Consider the following 13,746-nt stretch of genomic DNA (forward strand, 5'->3'; position numbering starts at 1 on the left):
TCATTTACTGTCACAGGAGAAAATATCTTGGGTGGCGCTGCCTTGATTTTCTTGTGGAGAGACTTGTTCAAAGTCCCAAATCTGGACTGTTCTGTCAAAGTGCATTTGAATAAATGCCACTTTTACAGGATGTCGGGTGTGCTGTTTCTACAACTGCACATGACAGAAACTAATTATAAAGCTGTAAATGTGTTCGCCCATGTTGACGAAATGTGGCATTTATGGGGCTCAGAACACAGAGATATTGTCAACAACGAACGTTTTATTGATATATCGTATGCATACATAATAATTTGATGTTCCTTTTCTATCATTTAAAAGCTAAATCAAGCCACCACTGTGGTCAGGGCTGAGACATTTCTCTCATTTCTACAGGATCATTAAGCTCTCAGCTTCTTTATAGCTCTCAGAAAAACACATTCCCTTCAAATTATGCATTTCATAACTGAGCAAATCCGGAAAAGAGACATAACTGAACTTTTATCCTCATTCTTCATACCTTACAAGAAAATCTTCCTGTAACAGGACACGCACAGGGGTAACGAAACATTTTTTCAGTTACACCCATGTGTACCATGGGCCGGCATGCTAAATAGCCCAGCAACACCTAAATGCAATGTAGCTATTATTAATGAATGAATGAATGAATTTTATTTATATCGCGCTTTTCACAGACAGTAGTATCACAAAGTGCTTAACAGAGCAGACATTTAAAAGCATAAAAAATACAATGTGACCCTAGGGTCAATAAATTATCTACACAGAGAAAATAAAAAAATAAAATAAAAAATTATAAAAAATAAAATAAAAATGTAAAACATATTTTAAGAGCAGGTCTAGGACATGGGTTTACGTTTACACAAACGCCAGCCTAAACAGGTGGGTTTTGAGCTGGCTTTTAAAAGTATTCACAGTATCTGCGAGGCGCAGCGTTGCAGGCAGAGCATTCCAGAGCCTCGGGGCCACTGCCTCAAAGGCTCGGTCACCACGGGTCTTAAATCGTGTGCGTGGGACTGACAGAAGACCGAGAGCGTTTGACCTGAGAGTGCGGGCGGGTGAATAGGGGCGAAGTAGATCAGCTACATAAGCCGGAGCCTGACCGTGAAGTGCTCTGTAAGTGATGGTGAGAATTTTAAAGTGTATCCTAGATGCTACAGGGAGCCAGTGGAGAGATCGGAGTACGGGGGTGATGTGAGACCGTCGATTTGTCCTGGTGAGTAATCTGGCGGCAGCATTTTGGATGTAATTTACTGGTAGTTGCACATATATTTGACATGTAAAAATGCCAAACTGGTAACTTATACACATCTTTACAGGCGTAGTTCACCTGCCGCACACATGGGTGTTTTCAGTTATTGTGCTTAGTTATGCCTCTGCTTGGGTTGAATATTATGCTGGGAATAAATGATGTAACCAATTTTTATGTGCTCATAACAATGATGATGGTGCAAGTTGTCAAACTCTAAAATAAATTACAAGCCCTGACTGGCCATTTTCACAACAGCCACTTTGACTCGTCATTGTAAGAAAGCACAGGTGTTATTTCTAATATTAACCCTTAACTCCTCCATCACGGTCTGGTACGCTGCAGCCATTGCCAAGGACAAAGGCAGACAGCAGCACATCATTCGCTATACATGCATACATTACACTTGTTTTAAAGTACTGTTATCTGTTTGTCTGTGCACTATATTTGATATTTTATTGTACAGTTTAATATGTTTCTATTTTTGCACTGTGTTGATCGTTTAATGTTACACACTATCCACCAGGTCAAATTCCTTGTATGTGCAACATACTCTGGCAAAGAAAGGATTTCCGATTCTGATTCTGATGGCGGCTTCCCCTTTAGGTTTTCCAAAAGCAGGGACCACTGGCATGGCTTACTGGGATGCCCAAACGGAATGGAGCCATTGTTAATTACAGCAATTATACACCCGGGCCTTTCCTGCTATGACAAGACAAAAATGTCTGGTGTATCAAAGTTCAGAATATGTAAGTCATTGTCCTTGGTATTGTTCCTCAGAATTGTATATATCTATATATATATTTTACACAGCTAGATGAGGCATTTTCACTCCACATGGTCACACAATGTTAAATGCAGCTGCATTTAATGAATATTAAATATTCCTGACATCAGAATTATTTTTAAAATCCTGGCTACGAGCCTGTTCAAGTTACCTCTGTATGAATTGCATTTCTGCTGAACAAACTCGATGCAGCTTGAAACTGGAGTTTAACGAGAAGCACTTGAAGGCAGCAGCAGTGATCCCGTGTTCTTTTCCCCATCCCGCCAGCAGAGCGCGTGCCTGCGCCTCGTACAGAAAACGGGGATGCCTCTCTGAGCTGAGCACAAACCCATTCCCCGTTTTCCGTGAAACTGTGAGCAGGAAAAGCTCTGTTGCTGTTGTTGTTTTTAAAACATTGTCAGAAAGCCCATGCACTGCGAGCTCTCTCCGCCTCCACTGCTCACAGGACTCTCACAGGATGCTGTCGAACGACCCTCACATCGGGCACAAACTGGCAGGCTGCTTGATTTTCCTCTCCCTCTGTGAGTACTCACTTTACTTTCCAATGTTCATGTCAAGGGGGCCCCTTGGACCACACAGCTGCGAGGGACGCACCGACAACCTCCGCTGTTAACGGTGCGTGCTGTTTCCAAAGGTGAAGCTCGTTTTTTGGAGCGAAGCGACGGCGTAGCGCCGGTTTCAAGCTGCGAGAGCAGACGAGCCGTGAGTGCGTTTCCATAACTGTTTGAGAAGTGCGGAGCCATGATTCAGCCTCAACTTCCTGAGGAGTTGAAAGGCGATTTGTTCACGTACTGGTGTGTCATGTGGGTTCATGCAGACCTTTTAGACTGTTACGCTAAGAGTCAATCGCGTGAAAACATATCTGAAAGTCGACTCATTTGGAATCACGGCATTTGCTGCTGAAATCCGCTCGCAAGCGGCGCAAAGTAGCTTCTTCCTGACACATCGATGTTTGCACGAGCGGGAGTCGAGCCCGAGGATCAATGCACCTCGGGCTATAGCGACTGTAAGCTTCACCAAGTTCTCTCCGTCAGTCTGGATGTGCCACCGTGATTCATTCATTATTTTGTTGCCATATAACGGGGGGAAACCATCCTATTATCTACAGTCTTACCATCTTGAGAGGACTGAGAGTGTTTGTGCACTTTTATTTAAGAAAAACAAAAAAAAGTTGCATTCGCTGCAGGAACACTGGGGGATACATTCAATGTGTAATTACCTTCCATGGAGTTGATTGTTTAATCGGACAGATAGATGGCTTCGTGTCAAATCAACTTGCATGCTATGCCTGTCATCATTACAAAATAGAGATCTCTACGACAAACAGATCAGTTACAGTGTTGATGAATCCTAATGCTGCAAGAAATTGCTTCTGGTCATACTGGTGTTATTAATTGGGGTCGACACACCGTGGGATAATCTGGTGAATTTTTCCGACAGTGAAATTGTTATAGCGAGAGAAAGGACGGTGTGTGTGTGTGTGGGGGTGGTGGTGTAATGGTGCCTTTAGAGTCATAAACACATGCATTAATCATAGATATTGTACCCACTATTATTTACATGCAAATCATTGGTAAAGTGAATTGTTGAAGGGCCTCTGGAGCTTTCTAGTCCCTTCCTCTTTGAATCAAGTCGCTTAGAACATTGGGAAGTGATTTATCAGCGGCTGCCATACATTTATGAAGCTGCTCTCATTTCCTTTTATTTTGGCACTGACTCCATGGATAGTCCTCTGACAAAGTCTTCATACCATTGCGTTACCAGTGGTTTTAGTTTTGGATCCAATTGAATGGTATGCATTCTCTTGCTTAGAGAATAAGTTAATTCAGCAACTTAGATCTTCGAGAGTCTAAGACGCTCTGCTTTGGATGGCAGAACGTATGAGAACTGTCCCGGATCTTTACAGATATTACATTTCAGCATTGTACTCAACTCCTCTCTCATATATGACCAGAGCTTAGCCATTATAGAACTGTCCCAAAAACACTGCATACAAGCTCCAGCTGACACTTTACACATGGTTAACAGAGGCTAGCTGCCGGGGTCATTTGTTCTGTATTGTCTGTGTAGTATCCGATATTGCATTTCGTTAAATCTATTACGTAGAAAAAAGGGAGTGTGGGGCTCAGATACAATCGTCCCGTCCTTTTCATAAACAGTTTGAAGATCCTTTTCCCATCATTTCACCACCGTATCTATAATTTGTTCATTAAAGGTTTCATGGGAATATTTAATACAACCTTTGTGTCTTGTGTCGTGGGTGATAGACGTCTTGATTGGCCCAAGAAAGGTCTTGTCCTGAGTCACCTTGTATCTGTGTTAATAAGGTGGCGAGCATGACGATAAGCAAAATGTAATTTTGACCAATTTAATGCGCATAAGTACATTATATCCTGCCTATTATAAAATAGCACTTTTAATTCCTGCAGGGAAGTTCCTGTTGTTTATGTCACAGTTTAATTTTTTTTGCCATGCCATATAAACTTTGAGAAGTCTCTCTCAATCTCCTTAGCTAGTTTGGATTATGAATTTTTCGCCTACACTTTGTCCCTTTTTCTTTTAGTTGTTCTCTGCTGATCTTTTCACTCTCAATTCTTAACTGGCCCGGGGTCAGTGCTGCATTTCACCGGTACCCCGTGCACGAGCGAAAGCTGTATTAGTGTGTTTGGCACAGAGACAGGCACGTTCAGCTGGGCATCGGACTCTGACGAGGCTGCTGGTCTGCTTCCCCCTGTATGCAATATTCATAGCGCTAACGTCAAGGTGTAGCCAAGGTCTGGAGAGAGTCCAGTTTGGTGACATTAGGGTGCCACCTCTGCTGTTTTTCAATGATGTTCATGAGGCTTCAACAGACCGTCATTTCTGATGTGCACTGGAGCAGTCCGAGTGTGACGGTCTGAGTTACAGAGGCGCTACTTAATTCTGGCTCTTGTGGTAGCTCCACAAAGTCTGCATGTGATTGTTGATGGGGATACCACGATATGATGTCCACAAAGTGTGGATCTGATTTTTAAAGCTGTTTTTTTAATATGCTGTTTTTTTGCGAGTGTGGTGAAACACTGCATATATGTCATATTTATTGCAGCTGGAGATGATCTTCATACGCTCGGTTGGTTGTTCGACGACAGTTTCATAGCACACCGACAAACAACACCTGCTTTGTCATCTTAATTTAAGGTTGAACATCTGGAGAGTTACTGATTGCCATTTTATCTCTCCATCCCCAGATCCTAAGACACCTCTCTTCAGGCGTCTTGGGGTCTCACTCAGAAGTGACCGTAGGGATTGTGAGGTAGATGCGGGCGATGGTGGTGAGGAGAGAGCGATAGAGAGAGAGCGAGCTCAGCCGCGGAGAAAAGATCTCAAGTAAACTCTTCGTTCTGACCACCAGCTGTCACGGGTTTTGGGGAGTGATTGAAGGACTGAGTTCACAGACACGAGCAGCCGCGTTGGGTTCTCTCGGCACGCTGGACCCACTCACTGTGGGTGAGGAGATCTGTGATTCAAGAGGGCTTCAGGGTTGAGCTGCTGCTGTGGCTGCCACACACTGAAAGAGCAGCCGAAGTGGATCAGGCACCGGGTAGAGATGTCCTCCATTGAATGAATGGATGGAGGTCGTAGTCATGTATCCGCATGAATCGTGATTAGATTTAACTGCAGTTACTTATCATATAAGACAAAGCAGAACATCTTCACATGGAGCAAATGGAACCAGAACGTTTTTTTGCCTCAATTATAAAAATGGTTGCATTTAGATTATTTCGATAAATCGACTAATCAATTGATCAGCTTAGCTTTTCATCTCCACCTATTAGCAGGACTGATTCCTGGTCCTAAAACCATGACACATCTGGTTATTTGAACAATGTATTTCCCATAAAAATGTTCACACTATGCAGAGAGATATAAAATGATCAAATGTTTTATGTTATATCAGACAAAATACTCCATGTTTAACAGTTTTTTTGTTTCCCTAAAATATGGCCGATCACTTTGAAAACACCTGAAGGTGTTGCATATTAAGCATCCTAAGCTTCAACTGTATTCAGTTCAAAATTAATGATGACGAGAGAACGCTCCTGCCTGGGTTGCGAGTGCCAGTATGGATTCTAGACGGCTGCTGGCGGCGCTTGAGTGGACATGAAAAGTTGAGATTTAATATGACTCAAGACGCAGATGAATCCGGTGCACCTTGCATGCCGAACATACAGATCAGATGCAGTATTACAGTTGTACGTGCGGAGCAAACTGTGTGCCAGCTGTGCCTGTTCTTTGAGGAGCTATACCTTTATCATGATAGTGTCTGCTGCGTCTGTCGCCGTAAAGTCTTCATCCATGAAATAATTGTAGAAATAAACATTTACCTTTCGTGATTCACTAAACTGTTTTTTCACCAACAGAAACAAAATAGTGTGAAAGCTGCATGAAGTAATCTTTGATCAGGAACATAGACTGGTTTCCCAAAACTCACTGCAACAAACATTCTATATCAACTTATCGTCGTGAAATGTGTTCAGACTGAACACAAAGCTAAATTTCAAAGGGAGACTGAAAGCATGCGACAGAAAGAATCAAACAGACTTAGATCTATGGAGCACAAATTGATGTTAAATCAGGTGTGCAGAGTTTAAAGTGTTTCTCATTGAGCTGTGTGACTCCGCTCCTCGAATGCACAGAGACCAGAATGAAACCGAGAGGGGTCAGAGCAGACAGAATTGGACTTATTGATACGTTTTCAGATCAGTCTGCACCAACCATATCGCCCAACAAGAGCGTCCATCGAGAACCATTCTGCAAAACCCACAAGAGGTTCAGTGACGAGGTCTTTTTGTCATCGAATGCCAATGCTTCAAAGAATTCTCGCGTTCTGCAACATCTGTGCACGGCAGCTATAGGTTTGGTGAATAAACATTTAAAATAGAAAGCAAAACGTAAATGGAACATTGCTACATGTGAACAAACTCTACTTTCCGCCTCGCTACATATTAGGCAAACTGCTTCCTGCATTGGCACTAAACATTGGCGCTGGAATCACAGAATCATCCAATATGGACGTAATTTCGAGGTGGGTTGAAGGAGGCACAGTCTGCACGGTTAACCAACCGCTGCAGCTCACCTCGGTAGTCGGAACTCGTACTGTGGTGATTACAGACGGCAAAAAAACAAAAACAGATGAAAGTGAACTTTGTGTTAAATTTTAACACACCTTAATGGCAGAAACAGGCGACATGAGAATCCCATTTGAGTCTACTTTGTCACCACGGGTAGAAGTCCAATATTCCTTCAGCTCTTACCTCTTTGATCTGCCAGCTGTAGAGGAAACATCTGAGTCTCTTTTGCTTGCTGAATGTTTTTACTGTCCTCACCAGCCACTCTACTGCCGTAGAGATAGCGTTTCTGCACACACTCCGTGGCTGGGAGCTGCTGTCTGTGGGTTTAGAAGGGCTGAATCCAGGTTCAGTAGAGTGGCTGGTGAGGACAGTAAAAACATTTTCCATCCGTGCATTGGTCTGCGTGGCAGTTCAGTGCAGTTTGCGCTCTTCACTGTTCGGTCTCTTTGGAGGCCTTCAGTCGTCTCATTTTGCTTTGAACAATGGCACGTGGACGTGGTGATTATCAGAGCCCTTTTAAAGCTGGCACTAACTGCTAATTAGCATTCACGGTAATGTCATACAACCTCCACGTTTGTCCATTTGTATTGTGTAGTGTAAAGTGTGTAGCTACTTCAAAGTACTTTCATGTGGAGTCTCCATTTATTTCGACTCCCCGCTGTCCCAATTAAATCCTGGATGACATGGAAAGTTCAGTCAAACGTCAACCAACTGTCAATCAAGCAAATCATCGCGACGCTTAATCACCCTGAATCCATCAAGATTTTTTTACCTTTCAGACAAATGGTTCGCAAGAAGGACATGGCTGCTGGCACAACCGTTCACCTGGAACAAGAAGGAATTGTAGTCCTGTAAAGTATGTCGCCCCACCCACGATGCCTATTTTCTTCGTACACCCATACCAACCGGATTCCCTTCCATAGTTGTGAGCACAGTGTCCCCCGGCTAATTGCATCGAGCGTCTCATTTTCTTACAAAGACGATGGGAAATTGAGAAGCTTGTTGAAAAGGATTCCGAGCATTCGGCATGTAGAGTGATTTGCAGAGTTTCTAAAAATCAAAGCAGGCGAGTTCCCCCGTCGGCACGGCTCAAATGGAAACACGCGTGGAAACAACAGACTTGATTATGCAGGCTGAAGAGGCAATGAGATGGAGGTGCTCCCGTCAGCACTCCTGACTTCATGTAGGGAGTTACTCCTCTCCTCCGCGTGTCTCTGCCTCGCCCTCACCAGGCTGAGCTATGAAAAGATGGCGAGTTCGTTGTAGAAAGTAACTGTGATCACGTTCCTGTTGGAGGCTTCGTTTCACTGCAACAATGTTGCATTTTTACTGGTGTCCGAAACTGGGTTGCCACATGACAATGTAGTGGTTACTCGCTCTACGGAGCTCGGGATTTGCTGGATCAAATGTTATGTTTGTGAACTTCACATGGCAATTATGATTTGTGGACATTAGATAACACTGTGTTTAGCTTGAATTTGGTTTAGTTGGCTTTTCGTTGCTGATAAATAAAGGACGCAGTGAAATGTAAATTGTTATTACATTTCCCATTAGCTCCTCCTTTTATCAGTCGGCCCAGGCTTTTCTTTACTTTGGGAGCCATAACGATCCGTACAGGAAATTATAGAGGACAATGGTTCTAGTGCAACAGCTGTTGTAAATATGTAGTAGATGTTTAAAGAATTGTGTAGCTCAAGGTCTACTTAGCTTTGGTTTCTAGGGCTTTCAACCATATCATGTGATCATCAGGAGCTACATTACATTACATTACAGTCATTTAGCAGACACTTTTATCCAAAGCGACTTACAATAAGTGTATTCAACAGCAAACAAAACAAAAGTTGTAAAAAGTGTGAAAATCTGATCTTCTCCCTTTTTGTCTTTCTGTGAAAATCACTGTTTTCTGCTCTTTTGAAGACATTTGAGAGGAACATGCACAAATAATATTCCTTTGGCCTGGTTCGCACATTTGGACTGTGTGAAAACTGGCTTGCATCAATTGTTGTATTTTGGCGCCTTAATGACTAAAATAATTTGGTTCATTACACTGTTCGTTTGTTGTGAACTGGTGGCTTTACTCGAGGCTTTAGACACTGAAGTGTTTTGAAGTTAAATCAGCTCTGTGAATAATTCAAGAAGAGGCTTCCCTTGCAAAGGGAAATTGTATCTGATCAATTTACTGCAGAATGAGTCGCAAAAACAAAGTCACAGAGATGGTATCTATCTTATATGTACCTTTGTTTGTATCTGTCACAGTAAAGCTGGAGTTCCTAGAAATCGTCTCTGCTTTTAGGTTTTAATCAACACTCTCAGTTTCCCTCTACTCGCTGCTGCTGCGACTCAGGAGGAGGAAATTTAACTCTTTCTCAGTTCTATCACCTAATTAAAGTCAGATTTAAAGCCAACTGATGTTGGAGCGCCGGCAGCCTGATTTAATTTGAACAGCTGTATAAATGCATTGTTGGAGACGCGTCTGTTTTTTTTGACGTATTGATTTGAAATCCTGGGAATCTTTCTGAGAAGATTTTCTCATCTCAGAATCGATGGCAATTTAATTGGCTAGAAGCTCTCACGGCTCTAATTACAAACTTGAATCGACGAATGGAGCTCTCAGAGTTCCAACATAGACTCAGCAGGAAAGGAATTACCGGTAGGCTCTGAGTTATCTCCTTAATAAGTCTTTTTATTTTTTAAATACAATAACTTAAAGCAGGTTGTTCTGTTTAGCCCTGCCTGCGTACGCCGGCTTTAAGATAGCCTGAGGTTTAACGTTCATTTTAAAATAATTGATTGCTGTTTGTGTCATTGCCTAAAAGAATATAATTCTTCTCTTTCTATTCTTACAGTCCATATCAACTTCTCTGCTGGCAGCTCAGGAAAAGGCTCACAGGTAAGGAAAACAGCTGACACGTGAGTCTTTATTTCTTGTGTGATTCGTCTGAAACTTTGCACTTTTGCTTGTTTCTTGATAATTAGCATTAATCATTCATCACCTCTATTAAAGCCTTAATTACCTGACCAGCTGAAATTAACAACAGTCTTTTTTATGGACGGATTATTGTATCCTATACATCCTCCGCGATACAAATCCATGTGCTCTTTCCTTAAGTGCGAGATGATTTTCTGTAGTTGCATTCTCTAAGTCTGCTGCTCGATAAATAATTAACATGTTAAATTGCTCTGCTTCTCATTTGGTGTGAGAGGATGTTGACAGTAAGTCGCTCGGCAGAGGTGCTTAGCATCACCGAAATGGGAAATTACTGTCTTGCTTCTAACTGATGTCGACCGCTTCTCTCCCTGGAGAGGACGTTTCACACTTGCGCTTTGTTGCCTTTTCATTTTTCACATACAGTTGTAAATGATGTTACGCAGTATTTAAACATCCCGTGTAATCTAAGTGAAAATATACAAAAAACATGAAGAAAAGTGAGCTGAAGTCTGTCGTCTTCCCTAAAAAAAGTGAGTCACATTATAAGTTTGCCTTTTAATTAAGTCATAGCTCAGTCTCGCACAATCTCAAGTTTCTTCAGTTTTTCCCCCCTAGAACGATTAGGGGACAGCTGCCTGTCAAGAGTGATAAAGCAAAGATTTAAATGGCATCCATTCCGGAGAAGAAACTCATTAAAGGAAAGAAAAGAGCAGTGCTTTTGCAACAATGGAAATAAGGATTAAAAGTAATGTAATGTTCTGGGGAAAATTAGGCATTATAAAAGCTGAGAAACTGTGTTATGGAGTTAATGTTTGCCTAAACTCTTTTACTTTATATCTAGACATAAATGTCAAAAGCATCAGAAGAGCATCTCTCTCTGTCCTCACCTCCCGTCTTGACCCGGACATGTGACTGCTTCTGTTTTTGTCGAGCTCATGGGTGGTGTTGCCTAGTTACCACGAGACCACGGCGGTAGTTTGTCTCCTTCACTCTCCCAACATGCCCCGTGAATGCATTTTAATACCACTAGTCTGACAGGTGTTTCCAAGACGAAGAGTAGGGCCACAATGTGTTTTACTCCTCCTATCAGACATTTGTTGTATTTAGCAAAACTGGTGCAGAGCCCGTTCCAAAGATGGCCGCTCAGAACGGGCCAAATGCTCGGCCTGTGGCGATGCTGCTCCTCGAGAATCGCTCGTACAAACAATTTCACACTCGACAAGGCGCTTCCTTTGGTCCTCGGCGATACACCTGCCATGACATAGTTGCATCACACACTCGGGAAACACCGGTGAAATAGGTCTGCAGCCTAGTTCACCAGGAAAAAACACCTGGGGCTGACTTTACTGCAACCTGCGTCTGGGGCCCCCAACTAAAAGGGCCCTTAACAGTGTTTATTTCACTTTTCTAACTCATTGTACCCCGAAATAATCTGCAGAATCCCCCCAAAGCACTTAAACTATGCAACTCAGCTGTATGGTAATCTACATTCATGTGTCAGGGAACTGTTACCGGTTACAGATACCATTAAAACATAATGCGTTATTATTCCTTAAACTAGCGAAAGAGCAGTTCTCCAGATATGAACAAACATACAGACAGACCGATTGAGATTCTTTGCTTTATAGTTGCTGTGTTTTTCTCATCAAGCCCACCTGCACAGTGGAAACCAGGTTGTTGCTCCCTTTCTTGGTCTCCTGAGCCAAAGAACAACGTGAACAAATTAGAGAGGAATACAAATTTGTAGGTCATGGAAGCGCTCCACTTAAGTCATGGAAAGTCATGGCGGGAAGCCGAGTATAAAAGTTAACACGCTGGATTTATTATTTCAAAGGTAAACCGGTTGCCCAAGAAACAAATGAATGATTGCTTTTCGGACATAGGATTACTCACTTCCTAACATGTTTTAAGACGTCATGTCGGCCTAAACATAGTATTCCACACATGTTTTAATGATTTACAACAAATCAGTCACTCTTGTATTATTCCCACCATGACGTTTGTTTAGCTGTCTGTTTTGGGTCGTTGGTGGTTACAAACAGGTTCGGTAATTAACGACGCGCTAACATGATGACAGTTTTCAATGTTTTTGTATTTTTAGCTGAGCGATGCCAGAGCAGCGATGCCGTTTTGTCCTCAATGTTCTCTGTGAAGTTTGCTGGCAGTGATGCAACGTCGCCTCAGTGTGCTTTATGTGGAGTGAGCGCTGCGCCAGACTACGTTTAAGAAATAGCCTTTTAATTGCTACATTGTTTGTCAGCAGCCAGCCATGTGGTTACTTTGGAGGCAATTTGGCCGTGTTAATGGCATGCAGTAAACACACCGGTCATCATTTTGTTATATTGAAAACTCAACTCCTGGCATTTGCTCCTGGTGTTCTTCACTACAACAGTTAAACCAGCTTTAAAAGTCTTTTCTTACTATTTAAGTGCTTTGAGGTGGATTTAATTATTGCCGATGTGAAAGGTGGTTCATGTGGATTTTGAAAAGTAACTGATAAACTTTAAAGTGTTACATTTGAGAACAGCATTTGGTGTGGCATTTTGTAACCTTGTAGGGCTGTATATTGTTTTAAATGGGGAAATTGGTTACGCTGTTGAGTAACTTAAAAACCAACATGAATAAGTGTGATGATGAGATTGTGGATCTTAATCCTGCCTGAAAATAGATAGTTATGTTATATTATTGCTGTACCCACATATATTTTCCAAAAGTATAGATGTCTTTAATGCACATTTCGTATCTTTCGGTCAGCCACTTTAAACAACATGAAAAACAACTTGCAGTGACCCGACAGTTTCGCCAGTCTTGCATATAAACGTCATTACTGTTTAACAGTTGCAAATAGTAGCGGTGGAAGTAATTTGATCGTTGAAATTAACCATTAATAATCATGAAGTGTATCGTTTATCTGACTCCTGAGAAACTGAGATTTTAGTGTGCTTTGGAAAACTGTTAACAAGTTAAGGTACAGTGCATTCATTGCATATTAAACCACCAACGTATGCTTTTAAAGTACTGTTTAGGTTATCAGCTTATTTGAAGTGTTTTTTTGGGCCAATGGTCGGTACATAAGATCTGTCTCTGAGAGGATTCCCCATCTGACTTCAAACAGCCAGGCTCAGCAGGATTAAAAGCCGGCTAAATCAGCAGCGGCTCCTGAAGTGTGTGTGTGATATGGGTAACACTGATCTCAGAATGCAAAGTAGCAACCGGTAGTATTACACTTCCAACTACATGCTCGTAGAACAAATAAAAACACTTCCAGTGTGATTCCGCAACCCGAGGCTTATTATTTGCTCCCTTACCGCGGAGGAAGAGATGCTCATCTGTTTCACTTTGCAGGCAGGATTTGAAAAGTTGCTCTGCTTTCATCCATATACTGTAGTTGCTAAACATCGCTACAAAAGCCTTACGATATGTAAAGCAGGAAACATGGTTGCAGCAGTAAATGTTAAAGTGTAATTTTCAGTGTCTTTGAACACAGTCCATGACTTGCATACAGAACACGTTTTAGCACCCCTCCTCCTCCTTTGAAGACAGCCTGGAGCCTGTGATGAGTGGCATCAGTTTGAACTTAGAATGATTGGAGGAGTTGGCGAAGGCGAGCAAAGGTGCCGTGATTATCTGCCGCTTCAGGGCTTCATAAACGGGCGAAACAACATGCGTACTA

General features: G+C 42.2%; 1 protein-coding gene across 1 annotated transcript in view; it reads left to right on the forward strand.

Moving 5' to 3' along the window:
* The first annotated feature begins 2,348 nt into the window (after window positions 1-2,348).
* Window positions 2,349-13,746, forward strand: part of b3glcta (beta 3-glucosyltransferase a) — a 54,038-nt gene continuing 42,640 nt past the window's right edge. Inside the window, exons 1-2 of the mRNA XM_079271992.1 lie at window positions 2,349-2,554; window positions 9,991-10,034. Of these exons, the coding sequence (XP_079128118.1) occupies window positions 2,491-2,554; window positions 9,991-10,034 (108 nt within the window). The 5' untranslated portion in view covers window positions 2,349-2,490. The remainder of the gene's footprint in view (window positions 2,555-9,990; window positions 10,035-13,746) is intronic.

The sequence above is a fragment of the Melanostigma gelatinosum genome (assembly GCF_949748355.1).
Source record: "Melanostigma gelatinosum genome assembly, chromosome: 7".
In the NCBI taxonomy this organism is placed as follows: domain Eukaryota; kingdom Metazoa; phylum Chordata; class Actinopteri; order Perciformes; family Zoarcidae; genus Melanostigma; species Melanostigma gelatinosum.